Here is a 17,914-nt window from a genome sequence, read left to right on the forward strand (position 1 = left end):
GCAGATGTAAAACAGTAAAACAAAACTCCTGGATTCATAAGAGTCAACTTTAGTAAGTACTATCAAAACCCAGCTTTTCATAATCAGAGGACACTCTTTTAAAAGCAGCTCCAACTGAAATCATAGTCAGCAAAGTACTTCAGAAGAAATATGAAACATCTCTTAGGGTTAAAGAGAAGCGTCTGTCAAATAAACTTGATGTAATGTATTGCTCCATCTCTTAACACTTATAAAGGGACTTGCAAAGAAAAATGTGTAAATAGGATTTATCTTAAATTAAGCACATTGAACCTTTCCCAACACTGTAAGAATTCAGATAGTTTAAAGAGGATCTGGACGCATTCTTTATAATTTGTAGATTCTTTTCAGGTCCTCTGAAACACAGTAACTTTCTTACTAGTTGAGATTTGTAGCCCTTGCCAAACTTTGTAGGGGAGCAATTTCTGAAATTTACACTTAATACAACATTCTAAGTTTTAGGTACCTTGAAGAGACTATGTCTTACAAACTTTTCACCCCAATTGAATTATTTTCCCTCCCATATCTCTCAGACAATGGGGCCCTCATTCTTCTCCTACCCTAAACGCCAAGGGAAAACCATCACCACCAACCCTTGCCGCCAGCCCCTCTCCAAATCCCCCCATTCTGATTTCAAAGCTCTACAGAATCCATCTGGCTGAGAAGAAGTGTCCACAGAGGCTGGGAGGGAGAGAGGCCAAGTAGGCCTGGCCAGCATTTGTAGCTGGCGGGGGAGAGGAAGGCTGGGCACATCACACACACACACACACTCCTGATGTTACTGGATGTCAGAATTGTAGACTTTGTGGTGGGATGCCCGTTTTTGTTGAGTCTAGCCCTGGGGGAAAGGGCATAACTGTAACCAGACAAGGATTTAGGGCCTTGGCTTATGGTCCTGAGCTCTCAGGTTGGGCTCCAGGCCCCGGAGGGTGCTTCCGGAAACTTCTCCAAATAAGTTATCTTGGATCGTCCATATCTACCTCCAGCCTATTTCCCAACCATATTAGTCAGTCTTACCTATTAGGCCCAAGTATCCATTCATCCATTTTTTCCCCACTTTTCATTTAATAAACATTTATTGGGTGCTTTCTATGTGCAAGGTGCAGATACAGTAATGTGTAAGACATCGCCCCTGTCTGAAGGAGCCTGTGGGAGAGAAACAGATAGATGTGGCCACAGATCAACACAACTGGGTGCTAGAGGTTATGCTAAAGGGTGTATAGGTTGCATGGGGGCAAAAAGGAGAGAATTAACTTCTCTGCCCCACGTACTCCTCTGCTACTGTTACCTGCTCGGGCCCCGAGCCCCCTGAACTCACTCGTCTTCCCTTCACAAACCCCTGCCACTGTGTCCCTTGGAACATGCAACCAAACTTTCCGGTATTTTTTACTCTGCTACAAGATCTTTGCACATCTCAGCCCTGGTTAAAACCTAGCTTTCTCAGAAATGATGCCACTTTCCTCAAACGCTTGTCCAGTGTTATCTGCTCTTTCTCCCACTTTCCCTGACTCACGGGGCAAGAAAATGTCGACGCTACCTCTTGCTGATGACAGTTACTGCTGATTGTTAACATTATCACTCAACTACCTCTTCTCGGAAGTGCATGCATCTGCTCGACTCCACCCTTTCTCTTCTTTTGGAGGGAAGAGGATTCAACCAAAGTCACGGGGATTTTTCAACTCGGCACGCTTTTACATCTCCTAATAACCAGCTCAGCTCTTGTTCGGCTGTACTCATTCACACGCTTCTCAGCCATGTTTCATCACCGGCCCGCAGTCTAGATGGGAGCTTTTTCTACGTTCAACAACACACTTTGAACAAATATTTCTGCCAGAGAGGCCTAAGAGTAAAGTCAAGAAAGATAACAAAAAGTAAAGTAAAATGGGGTACTTGTTCTCATACAAGGCACATAACAAGGCTTATTATTTAAAATGTGGGTATAGTAGGACCTACATCACAGAGTAATTGAGGATTAACTGAAATGACATACGTAAAGAACTAGGAACAGGGCCTGACACACAACAGATGTTAACTATTATTACTGTATCCTCCAAACTATATAACATACACAAAGCTTAAGCAACGATATCAAACCATTCTAGAATCAAATCTAATTTAATTCTTCAAATTACTTTAGCGTACTCAACACTGTCTTGCATTAATTGATGCTGTAACAATGCGTGAGCTGCTCACAAGGAGGTGACTTTTCTCCTTGCTTGCCTTCACATTGGTCACCAAACGCCTATTTTTAAGACTCCATGATTTTTTTAAGCTATTTTAAAACCACTTTCTAACCTCTCTTTTGAACTGCTTTCAACCCCTCAGCACTTTCTTCCCCTTTGGATTCTAAGACAGCAGTTTGCTTCTCCTTCTGCCTCTCTGACCATTTCTTTTTTGTCTCCACGGCAGGCTCCCCTCCCTCTGGCTGCCTCTTGGAGTCTACTGTTTCTCAGGTTCATCCCTCCTTTTCGCTGCTTCTCAAAGTCTTTCCAATATGCTGTGCCACCTTCATTTATACCTTTACCGTCTCTGCCTTGAACTACTGCAATGCTCTAGGTGGTATTCTGGTGTCTGGTTTCTCCTGATTCCATATATCTCTCATGCTGCCACCAGAATAATTTTTTTTTTTTTTAATGTCAAGTGTTTATGACAAGGCCTCCATCATCTCCTGTTCCCTGTAAGAAGAAGCCCCAAACCTCAGCACACCATACAAGGGCCCTTCAACGTCAGCTCCAACCAGTCCCTCCAGTCTCATCTCATCTTTCTCCACCTACTCACCCAGAACTCCAGCCACATGGAAACAGTCTGCAAACATGCCCTTTTGCAGATCCTCACCTTTCCACGTTTCCTCTTCCTCAAGTGCCGTCCTTCCCTGTTCCCAACCTGATCCAGCTCCTTTCTCTATTAAGCATTGACCACAGTACATTTTAAATATCTGTTTATGCGTCTATTGCCCCAGGAAAACAAAAGCATCTCAAGTACAGGGAAATGGTTTTTTCTTCTCCTTAGCTCCAGAATCTAGTATCAAGCCAATGCTCAACAAATATTTAATGACTGAACTGTGAGCGATCAACAAACATTAAAAAAAACTTTTTTAAAGAGATGCAGTTTTAGAATGGATATATGTGTCTGTATAACTGAACCACTTTGCTGTACACCTGATACTAACACAACACTGTAAATCAACTATACCTCAACATAAAATAAAAATTAAATTAAAAAAATAAATAGAGACGCAGTTTTAAAATTTCTCCTTAGGTAGAACTGAGTGAAAGGAAAAGGATGCAAATGAAACACTCGATCTCAAATCTCAAGGTAAACATGGATATTCTGAGGAGCGAGAAGGAAACACATAACAGCAGTGCACAATACTCAAAATGTGGATTATCGCAGAAGTTCAAGGTTGTGGAATCCATGACAGTATCCACTGTCCTGCGCTGCATAACGCATACAACCTTATGACCTCCCTCCTTAAAATCCTTCAATGTCTTTTTAAAGATAAAGCCTCACCCTTAATCTGGCACACAAGGGCCTCCGTGATAAATCCACCTCCATCTCCTAAGCCGCATCTCACACTCCTCTCTAACTTACTCACTGAAATTCAGCCACACAGGCCTTCTTTCTCACTTGAGCTTTTGCACAAGCAAATCTACCAGCAATGTCTTTCATATTCTCTCCTCCCTAATTTACTCTTATACCTTGACTGTCAGCCCAAGGATTCCTTAAATTAGCTCCATTACATGGTGACAACGCATGAGTCTGTTTTACCACATCACATTTGGAAGGCAACAGAGTATAGTGTATGACTGTAACTATAATAGATTATGTGTCCTTGGGCATATCTATTTAAACTCTTTTATGTCTTGCTTTCAGCGCCTGTAAAACTGAGGTAAGTGTAGAACTCACTTCATAAGATTATTCAAAGGGTTAAAGGAGATAGTTCACGTACAGCACTTGGAACTGTGTTACTACATAGTAAAAGCCCTCAAAGGTCACTGATTATCATACTTACTTCGTTGTCACCCTGCCCACCACAAGAGTTCCTCTACTGCTGGAGCCCAGGAACCACACGAGCCTGTTCATTTCTGTATTCTTAGTCTCAGCCCAGGGTCCTGAACATAGCTGGCTTTCGATACGTAATTTTAAAAAATAAAAGCAAACCGGCAAAAGCTTTGGCTTCCACGTTTGCCTCACTAGCTGCATGACTGCACGCGAATCACTCATTTCACCTGGGCCTCGTTTGCCCTTATGAAAAACGTAACCTCGACCTCAAAGAGATTTTGGATGAACAGGGCGATGCATCCAGCAAAGTACACTGCCCATCTCCCAACGCCGCACAAGCGGCCGGGGCTGATCACGAACAGAGTGGACACCCGCGTCTCCCCTCCCCCGCCCTCCTCCAGCCCACACCCTTACTGCGCCCTCGGTCCCCGATCCCTCGGGACTTCAGGCGTGGGAGCTCCGGCCCCGCGCGGCTCCCTCCAGGTGCCCCGCACCCTCCTTCCTTCCTCGCCCGGACGGACGCACTTCCGGCGGATGTGGGGGGGCAACCCCGGAAACGGAAGTGAGCCGCGGGGTCGGCTGACGGTAACGGACTGAGGAGCTGTTCGCGGAGCGAGTTGAAGATGGTGAGTGAGACCCTGGGCGACCCGAGTGGCCTGCGGGCTCGGGTCCGTGGGCGCAGGGGCAGGCCGCCGCTCCCCAGCCCGTTCCCCGGTGGCGGCGGCGGGAGGAGGAGGCCGGCCTCGGGCGCCATGATTTGTCGAGTCACGGGGTCCGGGGGTTCGTGGCCGCCGCCTGGGTAGGGCTCCGGCGCTGGTCCCGCGAGCGGCGCCTCGGCTTCATCCTTTCCCACCGCCTCCTCTCTCCCATCCCCAAGTCCCCCAGTCGGCCCCGACCCCGGTCCCTTCCCGTAGTTGGCGCCGAGCCGGAAAGGACATCCCCAAAAGTGCAACGGTCTGGGGTGCGGCGCGGCCGACTACCCCTCCCCCGAGGGGAGGACCTTTGGGAGCCGAGTGCCCGACATCCTCACCCACCCCTGATCCTCGGAACTGCCTTGATAATAAACCCACAGCTGTAGGTCGCATTTCCATCACTCAGCTTTACCCCACAAACATTTTTGGGAGCTCGTAGTACGGCACGTGTTGGAGGGGGGAAAATTGGATAGTTGCTACTCCCCGTTTGTCAGTATTGTTAGTGGATCTCCTCCTGCCCCGCCCCTTCTCTCTTTTTAACTTAGAAGTTTGATATTTGGGAGAGATTTTTGAACCGTCATTGCTCGCGACTCTGATACCACCAGTACTGCTGCTGGGCCATCCAAATCTAGAAAGTTTCTGTTGGTAAATACTGCTGAGCATAGTAAAGAGGTTTTAGAAACACCCTCAAGTAACTTTTAACTCAGTTAACTCAAGTGTTAACTCAGGTGTTTCACTTTTAACTCAATTAACTCAAGTGTTAACCTCAATTAACTCAAGTGTTAATTAACTTCATAGATTTGTTTTCCTCTGCTACTTTATTAGAAATATCATGTACTGATTCTGATGTTTTACAGGAGGGAATTGGGAAAGTGATAACAGTAGATCCCAGAGATCAGAATCCCCCTTTTCTTTGTGTGTAGAAGAAACTTTTCTTCCTTTACTCTACAATAAAGCAGTCTGGGAGGAGGAGAACCTTTAGGTAGGAAAGTAACAGAAGGTAGTTTTGGAAAGGTACAATCATACAACGCTGGTCCTGGAAGGAGTTCAGGCAGCTGGAAGGATGAGTAAACAGGGCCAGGGAGGTTCTGTGCTTTCATCAGGTTAGCGGCATGCACACTAGATTTCAGCTTCTTTTCCTAATTAACCATGACTTCTACGTGGGAGAGTTGAAACCTGTTGTACAGCTTCTTGAGTTCCAGGCTTCGGAGGCAAGACATTGACAAACCAGTGAGAGAGGTTTTTGTTTTTCGTTTTGTTTTGTTTTTTTAACAGCTTTGGTGAGGAAAATTGCTTATCAGGCAAATCTTGCTGTGCAGAATTGGAAAATAGAACAGGCTAGAGGCAGCGCTGTTAACGTTATCCAGGTGTGAGAGCCTGGACTGGGGTGGTAGATTGAAGAAACCTGGGACAGGGTGGGTACCTGACCTAGTGAAATATACAGATAAAGTAGAACATCAATTTAAAAAGCTGGTTTCTCAGAATAGTTTCTCCTAGAAGAGTATAACACTCCAAACTACCTGCAGCTGTTTTACATTTTCCTGCAGAATTGCAGGGATGATGTATTTCAGCAACAAGTAACTTAAACTCAGCATCTTGTGTTTTACCTGTGGTAACATGTATTACTTTTAATTGCATGTTTACTCTATCTTCATTAGATTAAGCCCTGGAAGACAGATATGTATCTTCAGTATCTAATAGAGAACCTGCCACATAGTAGATATTTAATAAATATTTGGTGATTAAATTATAGTATAAATGAGTAGGGTGACAATACAGCAGTACCAAATATACCGTGAGTCTTTGTTTTTATTTCTTTTTATTTATACTATCCTGATTAGATACATTTGTTTTTCATAGGTAGTACCCTCTTATGGGAACCAAATACTTTCGAAATTCCCTTTTTTTCTTAGCTTCTGTGACTACTCTCTTCCAGTTGTTCTCTCTGTTCTTAATCCCATTTTCCTTGTTCTTCCTTGTCCATAAGGAATGGTATTCCCCAGGATTCTGCCCGCAACATTCTTCATTCTGTGCCAATCATTCTAACCTAAGGGAGGGATCTTTCCAATGAAAGTAAATCTGATCATGCCATAACCCTTCAGAGGATCTCTATTTCAGAATAAAACAGAAGTTTCTTTGCATATTTAAGCCTTTTCATTTTTTCTTTTTGCCAGCCTTTACTGCTCTACTCAGACATGTAGTTAGCTGGTCATCTCAAACTACTTGTAGCTTGTTCATTTATATTTTTATACTTTTACCCATGTTCTTTTTTTACTTGAATGCCTTTCAGTCTGACAACACTCAGAGATCAACTCAGGAATCCTTCCTACCCCAAATTCGATTTTATTCACTGAACCATGTATATTCCTCTACCATAATGCTAAGGTTCATGGTACTTGTCTAGACTGGGCCCTTTGAGGGCAAAGACCTTATCTTTTCTTTCCAGTGCTTAAACAGTGTTTTTTACATAGATGTTCAGTGTTTTTTTGAACTGTTTATATTTAATAGTGTTTTTCCTTTGTGTTGTAGAATGCCAGAGGACTTGGATCTCAGCTAAAGGACAGTATTCCAGTTACTGAACTTTCAGCAAGTGCACCTTTTGAAAGTCATGATCTTCTTCGAAAAGGGTATATGGGGAAATTGTGACTTTGACTTTGTTATAATAAAATGTGAATTATTTCTCACAGTATTCTTTAAATATTTTGATAGGCCATAAATGTATATTTAATTTAGGAGGTAGCAAGTAATACACTTTAGACTAGGGGAGGAGGGGGAGGGTAGGATTGGATGTGTTCTATAGTGGAAGAAGCATCTTATCAGAGTAGTAGGTTCCCAGGAAAGGGCATCTTCCTAGGAGATGTTACCCAGTAGCATGATTTGGTAGGATTCTTCTTTGTGCTGCTGATAACTTGGAGAGCCATTTGTCTCTTTATCTTATTAACTACTGGAGTAATTGACTTTTCTTTGGGAGACACTAGAACATAGCAGTAAAGAGCGTGGACTCTGGGTTTTGGTCCTGGCTCCGCCATTTACTAGATGTGTGCCCGTGGGCAGGTTAGTTAATTGTTCTACGTCTCAGTGTCCACACCTGTGAAATAAGGCTAGTAATAACATATATGTTATTTTGAATGAGCTAGCACATGGAAAATACTTAGACCAATACATGGCATTAGTAAGCACTGGGTAAGTCTTAGCTGCTCTTATTTTTCTTTTCTAGTTTCAGTACAGTTATACCCCTTCCCTCGATTTTCTTTATTTTTCTATATGTTTGGGTCTGAATTTCTAGTACTGGTCCTTTTCCTTGGCAGATTGTTTTTCTGCTTAATCAAATAAGGATAATGCTTTCCTCCCCCCGTGTATGTACTGTGTTTTGAATTTTTGAATTTTATATCTAATTTTAAGGTGTTTAGTCTTACTGTCTTAGAATATCATTTTAATATTGGTCTCTGGGAGCAGACATAATACCTCATTATTGTCTTTTCATTCCGTAGTAAAAGATGCACTATATTGCCTTTGGAATTGGCAATAGTATAGTATAATCAGATTTATAAGCTAGCCGGTAACCAATGCGGGTGATTTGTTTTTTTTGTTGTTGTTGTTTTCACATGAAATGCTTCTTTTTCTTCCCAGTTAGACTGTAAGATTGCCATGAGCAGAGCCATTATCAAATTCCACTTTGTGGATAATGCTTTATACAAAGATAGTATTCAGTAAACGATTGTTGCAGGATTTCTAAGGTTTCCTTCAGCTCTCAGATCCTGGTTTGGACAATAAGATAGTCATCTTTATATATCTAGGGTGATAAAGACCAGCGGCCTGGTTTTAGCTGTATATCACCTGATATGGTACTTTATACATAATAGGTGTTTGGTAAATGTCAAACAGATTGTTCAACGTGTGTTTACCAAAAATATATTAACTATTGAATGTGCATTAGATCTGAACAAAAGAGGCTTAGATATTTTATGTAATACAAGAATCATGTCATCAGAGTAATAGTATTAAACATACTTTATTAAATTTCTTCTAGATACAGGGCATCATTGAGGACCATTTTTGGGGGGGTTCTCCCCAGTGAATTGAAGTCTTGACCACCAGTGTCTATAATAGATGCATTTAAAACAATATTCAGTAAATTTGACTTCTTGTCTTCCTTTTGGTGTATAGTTCTATGAATTTTAAAACATGTGTTAATTCCCAGAACCACCACCACCACACTCAGGGTACAGAACGGGTTACTCATCCCCCCAAAGCTCCCTTGTGCCATTTATTTATACTACAACAGTGATAGATGTGATTTTGAGCTCTAGGTATTCAGTAATATATAATCTCCATCTTAAATGTTTATTTTCAGTTTTTCTTATGTGAAAAATGAACTTCTGCCCAGTCATCCTCTTGAATTATCAGAAAAAAATGTAAGTATGTTACCTGTGTTTTTATTTTTATCCTCTAGTAGAAAAATATTTTTAATAATACTTGATTAAGACACTTCTGGTGTTGAGCATTTAACCATGAAGAACTTGAGGCCTTGTTTTCAATATCCTAAGCTTTGAGTTATCATTGTATTGCTTCACTAAAGCTCCCTTTCTACACATTCTTCTTTGTCTTTTTTATAGACATTTCTAGAGGTTAGTCCACCTTTCCATTCCTTTCATATGTTCTCCTTTGATGATCCCATTTTCTTTTGTATTTTTCCCCTGCCATTTTTGCTGTTGATCTTCCCAAGCCCATATCTCTAGCCTTGACCTCTTTTTCAGGCCCTGCATCTCCAGGTTACTGCTGGGCACAGTAGGTGCACAGGTGAATATGACATAGTCCCCATCCTTAAGGGGCTGCAGATTTCATGCGAGGATAAGCAGTGGCTAGGGGCTTCATAACGTGTTGTAGGGGACCAGGGATGGAGCAACCACCTGTGGAAAGCTTTCTAGAAGAGGGCATTTGAACAGTTTTAGAACAGTATTAACCAGATAAATAGGTGGGGAAAGGTTATTCCCCAGAGGGTATAGCTTGTACAGATGTCCTAAAGACCACCTAAAGGGTTTTAAAATAACACATTCAGAGCAAGAAGAAGGAGGTGTCTTACTACTTGGGGATGATGGTGCAGTGTTACCCAGTTAACAGGAAGCCGACCTATTCCATTTTTTTTGTTTTGTTTTGTTTTGTTTCCCCCCTCTTCAGCAAGGGGAAAGATTTTTCGTTAAGAAAGAGTAGAACAAATAATTTGATGATGAAATTGAAGTTCAAATTAGACGAGAAAATAAAGGGGCCCCTGGCTGCTTTTGCTGCATTCTGGTTTCATGCTCAGAAGATGACTTGAGAAGGTTGTTTTTCAGAGACTTCAGATTAGCCATAGAAAACATATAAATCAGGTTTATGGGAGAAAAAGCTGATAAGGATAGCTCGTTTTGATGAATAAGTGAACTACATCATAGATGACCCAACAGACCAGAAGACTAGGCCAGAACTTCAAGAAAAACAAAGAGGTGAATGTGAAGTTCTGCATTTGGGTTCAAAAGATAAATTATACATATTTAGATGGGGTAAACCTGACTTGTTTTTTAGAAGTAGTATCAGTGCTTAGTAAGAGTATGATTCCAGAATAAAATTGCTTATTAGTACCCAACACAAATTGGACAGACTTCAGAGTTTGGGTTTCTTTTTTCCCCCAGACCCAATTACTCAAAAAGGTGGAGTTTAAGCATTGTAGTTTAATTAACAGGACCATATAATGGGTCTGATTATTTCTTTGATGAAATCCTTTGAAGTAGATACTTTCATACTTAGAAATTTCTTATTAATTATTGTCCTGTATCAAACTGTTTCTGGATCTGAGGTTATTTATACGTTTTCTTTGCTCTACCAGTTTTGCAGTAATTCTAATCAAAAGCTAGAGGTGATCAGGGTTTTGTTTGCTTGCATAATCATAATCAAAATATGATTATGCTTTGTAAATACACTTTTGCAATATGAAAAACATTCCCTTAATGTATTAGTTCTGTAAATCTAAATTTTAGGTGGTAATTTTACACCAGTGAAGGACACCTGCATGCCAGGTAAAATATAGACATACATATTCTAAAATTTGTCGAAGAAATTAGTAAAAATACTTCGTTTTTATTTCAGTTAATGGATATTGAAATCCTTCCTCTAAGTATTGTGTCACATGCGTATCAGTGCTAACTGTTTTGAAAGCAGAATGTTGAGTGTAACATTTAAAATTACATTGTTGTCTTTGTAGTTCCAGCTCAACCAAGATAAAATGAACTTTTCCACACTGAGAAACATCCAGGGTCTATTTGCTCCATTAAAACTACAAATGGAATTCAAGGCAGTGCAGCAGGTGGGTTTATGAATGTCAGTTTGTATGCATCCCACCTGTGTGTTGATATCAGCTGTACAAACAGCTGTACAAACCTTACCTTCTCTTCTCCCCTACAACCTATCCTACTTTCCCCCTTTTAGGATATGACCTTGATTTCTGCTTCATAGAGAAAAGAAGCTTTGAAATGGAAAACTCCTTTAAATTATAGGCTCAGTGTCTGACAACTTACCTGTGTTCACTTTCATGTTTTTCTGCTTTGGGGGGTTACATTGAATCTGAGATGCCTCTAGGGATATCCAGGTGGAGGTATCTAGTAGGCAGGTTGTATATTGCTGAATATACCTGTTGCTTAGGAAGAAGATCTTCAGAAATGTCCTTCCAAGTGTGTAAGAACTGTCCCCCCATCTGTGCTCTGGATTCTGTCACATCACACTACATTGATTCCAATGATTGCTGGACAACTAACAAAGAACAGAAAAACTGAAAATTTGGTTTGGCTACATTAAAGTTTGTTGGGTACAAGCTATGTGCCAGTGACTATATATGTGTACTTTACACTGCACCATGCTACAGGTTTGAGAGGAAGGTGCTACTATCCTAGTTCACAGATACGGAAACAGGGTGAGACAAGTCAGGTAACTTAGGCAAAGCCTAAGTAAGTAATAAAAGCAGAATTTGAATCCAGATCTCTCTGACTCTACAGCCCGTGCATTCTCCACTGTACTTAGATACTAGTCTGCAGTATATGTATTTAATAATTGAAAAAAGTACATAACACTAGTTCACAATGGCATCGTGGTTTTTAAAGTCCCACAGGTGACTTCGATCTTCATTTCTAGTTACCACTACTGTTTTTTGGTTTTTTTAAATTAATTAATTAGTTTATTTTTGGCTGCGTTAGGTCTTCGTTGCTGCATGGGCTTTCTCTAGTTGTGGCGAGTGGGGGCTACTCTTCGTTGCGGTGCGTGGGCTACTCTTCGTTGCGGTGCGTGGGCTTCTCATTGCGGTGGCTTCTCTTGTTGCGGAGCACGGGCTCTAGGCATGCTGGCTTCAGTTGTGGCACGCAGGCTCAGTAGTTGTGGCTCGTGGGCTCTAGAGCGCGGGCTCAGTAGTTGTGGCGCACGGGCTTAGTTGCTCCGCAGCATGTGGGATCTTCCCAGACCAGGGATCAAACCCGTGCCCCTTGCATTGGCAGGCGGATTCTTCTTTTTTTAAACAAATATCTGCTTGGTTGTGTTTGTTTTTTTTTTTAATTTATTTATTTATTTTTGGCTGTGTTGGGTCTTCGTTTCTGTGCTAGGGCCTTCCCCAGTTGTGGCAAGCGGGGTCCACTCTTCATCGCGGTGCGCGGGCCTCTCACTATCGCGGCCTCTCTTGTTGCGGAGCACAGGCTCCAGACGCGCAGGCTCAGTAGTTGTGGCTCACGGGCCCAGTTGCTCCGCGGCATGTGGGATCCTCCCAGACCAGGGCTTGAACCCGTGTCCCCTGCATTGGCAGGCAGACTCTCAACCACTGCGCCACCAGGGAAGCCCGGCAGGCGGATTCTTAACCACTGTGCCACCAGGGAAGTCCCTATCAGTACTGTTTTAAAGGGTCATAACTTAAACATTTGTGTGAGCAATACAGAACAACATAAAAAATGAATAATTGGTTTACTAAATAGAATAATGCTCTCACTGAGTTGGAATTTCTTCAGGAATTTGATCATCCCACGTTTATTAGGAACAAAGAATGGTGTTAGGCTCTAGGATTTTGCATTTCATCACATGGTATGTGCTTTGATTTTCCTGGACAGAAGCAAAGCCCTCAAATATGAGCAAACCTGATGGGATTATTAAGTGTTAGTAAAAAGCGTTCAGTTTCAGTGTATATATTTTGTGTAAAGTGTTGAGGAATTTTTAAAATTTTGGTTTGGGTCTTAAATGTGATCTTGCGTGTTAAATTGATTAACCCGCATTGGTTAAATTGATATGTTACTTAGTTTTGTGAATTTTACAAATAAAGAATGAAGAATGTGAAATTTGGTCATGTATATTTTTTCCCCTTGGTTTTTTCTAATTTTGCCTTTTTATACTTTTCCTGAAGGTTCAGCGTCTTCCATTTCTTCCAAGCTCAAACCTTGCATTGGATATTTTGAGGGGTAATGATGAGACTATTGGATTTGAAGATATTCTTAATGGTAAGTGTCATTCCATACCTTTTTATAGAGCCCCAGTAATGTACAAGACAACAGCAGCAGATGAAACATATAGCGTCTTTGTCCTCGTGGAGTTTATAGCTGATTGAATTCATTTGTGTTTATTCAATGAAATAAGATAAAATTTAATGGTAATAACTGTTCTTTAACTGGTTTTAAAAGTGAAAATTATTTATGGAGTTCTGAGATTATAGTCATTTCAGTCAACTAATGACAGTCATTCCTTTCATATCCTGAGGATAAAGTCTGATGTGTGAGTCCAATACAGTATTCATGGGGTAGCTTAACCAAGGATTGTTGTTGCACTCTTCAGAACGTTTGTGGGATGTGACTAGTTTTAAAAACAACTGGAAAAAATAAGATCAGAGTTTTCTTTAAAAAATACCCACCCTAAAAAAAAAAAAAAAAAATACCCACCCTGTCCTGCTAAGTAATTGTTGTGTTTCTATAGATGGTGAATAGTAAAGAAGAGTCTGTCATTTTTAACAGAATTCTCTGGATGATTATATTATGTATGACATAAATGACTTTTAGGTAAGAGCAATACATGCAGCATCCGTTATTTTTTTCTGGTTCTGAGGAAGGCAAACAAATACAATTCTGTCCAGTATTACCTCTGTTCATTATGCCTCAGCAGTTTAGGAGAAACGGAAAAACCCACCAGGATTAAATTATATTACTTTTGCTTGGCTGCTAATGTCCGGTAACGAGATGCTGTGGACGCAGCAGAAGTCTCATGAGCCTCCTCTTTGAGAATCTTCCTCGAGGGGACTTTCTGAATGCAGGAAAACCTGGAGTTCCTAAGCTTTTACACTGAATTTAGACCTCATTTAAAATTAGTAAGGTGATAGCCCGGGTTTATAATTATCTTTTAGTTATAAAAATGCACTCATTTAAAAATCAGCCTCTGTAAAGTCATGTGATAAAAAAGGGAGAGGGACTTACTGAGCATTTATTCAGTCAGTAAAATAATTGTTATATGTCAGGCACTGGGCTAGGCTTTGAATATATGATGGTGAAAAAAACAAAACATCTGTGCTTTCTAATGGGGGAGGTAAACATTAACAGATAAAACACAAACATGTAGTTACAAACAGTGATTAAATTCTAGGAATAAAAAGGGTAGGTGTATAGTTTGTTGTTGGGTAGGAGGCTCAGGCACCTCTGGGAATATGACATATAAATTGATTCCTGAAAGATACATGAATTAGTTGAGCTAAAAGTAGAGGGAAGAGTATTTCAGACAGAAGAAGCTGTATGTCCAGGGTCTCTTACCTGAGAACAGCAGAAGAGCTCTGAAGGGTTTATTCCACTTAAAAGCTCACAAGTTAGCCCTCTGTGGTTTCATGGATGCTGGCAGAGACCGACTCCTCGAGACAAAGAGCAGTTTGTTATTCACAGCAGTGGCAGAAGCCAGAGCAGCAGCTTTTCTGTTGGGTCCCTGAGCCCCAGTTCCCACAGGGCAGCAAGAAGAGGGTTAGATGAAACCTGCATATAGAGTGTATTTTGTTACAGTAAGGGGAACCCCAAGTTCAGGGCACCTGAATCTTATAATGGGCAGTCAGCCTGCCTGTTCTGTGCCCCAAGGGCAACACGATCTCTCTTTAGAAACAGCCTTGGAAAGAGAGTCCAGAACAAAGGCGGACAGTGCCTCTGCTTCCAAGACTTGTGGAATCAAGAAAGACTTCTAGAGAACTGTCTGTCAACACACATAAGAACATGTTAAGAAGGCCTATGCAGCTGGAGTGTTTTGAGGGAAGTGGAAAGTAGAATAAGGTGAGGTTGAAAAGCCAGGCAGGTACAGAGGAGCCGGAGCCTTGCAGACCATAAAAAGTTTATTCAGAATGCAACAGAAAGCCATTGAGTGATTTTTTTTTTCTTTTGACATCTGAAGACTGTAACTTTATTTTATTTTTTTCTTCAGCTTTTTTGTTTTTTTTAGTTTATAATCTTTATTTTTGAATTTTATTTTTTTAAACAGCAGGTTCTTATTAGTTATCTATTTTATGCATATTAGTGTATATGTGTCAATCCCAGTCTCCCAATTCATCCCACCACCACCCGCCCCGCCCCCGTTCCGACATTCCCCCCTTGGTGTCCATACCCATTGAGTGATTTTAAGCTGTGACGTGTGATAGAATTTCAGATTTAAAAAGATGACTAGCTATCTTGTGGACATCTTTATATATTCATTCCTTGCATCTCTGTAAGGCAGCTAAGAACTGGAAAGATCCTTTGTTTAGGTGGGTGATTTTTGTCAGGATGAGATCACTGCGCTGCACTTTGGGTAGTGTCCCCCTTGTGGGAACTGTGACTGTGTGATTTGTGGACAGTTTATGGCTTCACCTTCGGGCCTTGCCGTAGCTGTTCCTTCTGCTTAGAACACTTCTGCCCTTGCTCTTCAGATCCCAGTTGAAATGTCACTCCTTCAGAGACTGCCCAGTCTAGAGCAGTCCCCGCCACCCTGCCACCTCATTTGCATTCTTCGCTTCTCACTGTTTCAGTATCTTTCTTGTTTCTTATTTGTTTTCCTCAACATAAATACAGGCCTCATGAGAGCTGGGGACTTTGTCTTGTTAACTCTTGTGTCTCCAGTGCCTCATAAGGTGCTTAATCCATGATGAGTGTTGAAAGCTGTTGCTCACCACATTCTCCTCATCACATTTGACCCAGAAGGAATTTTAAAGTCTGTAATGAGGGAGTAGTGTGTTAATCTAAGCGTGATATGAAGACTAGTCAACTGTGATGAAAATCTGCATAATTCTCCAATTTACATTTTTTAAAGTGTTAGAGGTGATCAGGGTTTTGTTTGCTTGCTCATCAGGGAAGTGCTTGGCCAAGAAAAATCTGCACATTATATTTTAAGGAAGGGAAGAGAATGTGAGGAAGGCAGTAAGAAAGTCACAACTGGACTTTTTCTTAATGCTGAAAGCGGCCTTCCGTTTTCTCTAGTTCTGTCACTTTAAGATGAGGGAACTGAGACTGACCAAGAGGCCCGGTCCTCCCTGGGAGTCTCACGGGCCAGGGCCTTGCTTACATGGTGTGCTGTCTTCTGGTGCAAGTGATTTATTTAATAAGCACGTATTTTACTGAAGTCAAAAGCTTTAAAAAGGAGAGTTTAAAAGGAAAGTTGTTATTATATAAATAAGGATATTCTTTGTTTTAAAATGGAAAACATTACAGCTGAGACTCAAGTCCTCCATGTTTACCCCAAACCCATTTCTCTCCCTCCTTCCCTATTTGCCTGCTGCTTGCTGCTTTTAGTGTATGTCCTTCCAGACTTTTTTCTGTGTGTCTTCGTACAAATATATATAATCAGAAAATATCTGGCGTTGCTTTGTGTATATTTTTTTATCACGATTGGTATCACACTGTGTCTGTCTTACGGTAGTAGGGGTGCTGCATCAATACATGTATTGAGTCTTCTCTCTTACTAACACAAAACAGTGCTGCAGCAAGCATCTTTGTTCTTTGTACTCATGTGCGGACATACTTTTTTTAATTTGGGTTTTGGATGCCTGTTGTATACATAGCCATTTACTCTATTAATAATTGTAACAGTATCAGTTGTTGCTAAGGTTACTTTGTTGTGTGACAAATGTCAAGAGTAGAGATTGCTGAACTAATGTGACGCAGTAATCTCCAGTCTCTTAGGAGATCCAATGAGGAAACATCCAAATTGATCTGTTACTCTTGGTAATCATTATTTTAATGATTATTTATTTTTACAAACTGATTTTACAGTTTATTTCGTTGGGTATTTATTCTGTTTCTTGTCCTGTGTGGAGGAGAAGAGGCTTTGTTTGTTTGTAGGAAGCTTAATGTTGTTATTCATTTTAAAAACTCTTAGGTGCATTATTGCAGTTAAAGTAAGACTTTTGTCTGACTCATCAATACAGACAAGAGAGTGAAGATTTTTAAGGTTTTCTTGCTCTAGAATTCTGGTTTGTGTATATATGTATTTGCAACAGAGCACAGAGTGATAGAAATAAAATGGGTTTTGCAAATTAGATTACGGATTGTTTAATCTCTTAGAGATCGTTCCTAGAGTCAACTGGAAAGCACTGGAAAACTTAAGAACTTTGAAAAAGAATTTATTCAATCTATATTTTCTTTTACAATCACCTGAATTGAGGTATACTTGACATACAGTAGAATGCACCCATTTTAAGTGTCCAGTTCTTTAATATGTTTGTTTTTGTTTGTTTTCAGACCCGTCACAAAGTGAACTAATGGGAGAACCACATTTGATGGTTGAATATAAACTCGGTTTACTGTAATGCACTGTGCTGTTCATGGAAATAGAGGGGCTGCATCTTGTTTATAGTCGTTTTTTACTATAATTTGACGTGCACAACATTAAAAGTACTGACACATGAGAATTTTTGCCTAAGTAGTATCTGTGATCATTTGAAATTATTTGGGTCTTTGGTTTATGTGATAATTGAAGGCACTAAAGGGAGATGGTTTTAAAACTTCTAATTTATATTAAAACAATAGCCTTCTATGTCTTTAAAAAAATGTTGCTAATTAATGTCATAAAACTATGCACAGGTTCCAATTCAGCCTATTTTCTAGTTATTTCATAAATTTAATTTTGAATAACCATTATTGGTATTTGAGTGTGCAAACTTCATAGTAGCATCTTTCAGAATAAACATCTGTTCAGTGGCAGCATTTCAA

At 40.6% G+C, this 17,914-nt stretch overlaps 1 protein-coding gene across 1 annotated transcript; it reads left to right on the plus strand.

Moving 5' to 3' along the window:
- The first annotated feature begins 4,538 nt into the window (after positions 1-4,538).
- LOC118884276 (proteasome maturation protein) lies at positions 4,539-17,613 on the plus strand. The gene is made up of 6 exons (XM_036831809.1): positions 4,539-4,646; positions 7,242-7,339; positions 9,067-9,127; positions 10,951-11,052; positions 13,120-13,213; positions 17,444-17,613. Exons 1-6 carry the CDS (start codon positions 4,644-4,646, stop codon positions 17,509-17,511), a joined length of 426 nt encoding a protein of 141 aa, XP_036687704.1. The 5' UTR covers positions 4,539-4,643; the 3' UTR covers positions 17,512-17,613.
- The last annotated feature ends 301 nt before the right edge of the window (positions 17,614-17,914 follow it).

This window comes from Balaenoptera musculus, chromosome 18 (assembly GCF_009873245.2).
Source record: "Balaenoptera musculus isolate JJ_BM4_2016_0621 chromosome 18, mBalMus1.pri.v3, whole genome shotgun sequence".
Taxonomy (NCBI): Eukaryota; Metazoa; Chordata; class Mammalia; order Artiodactyla; family Balaenopteridae; genus Balaenoptera; species Balaenoptera musculus.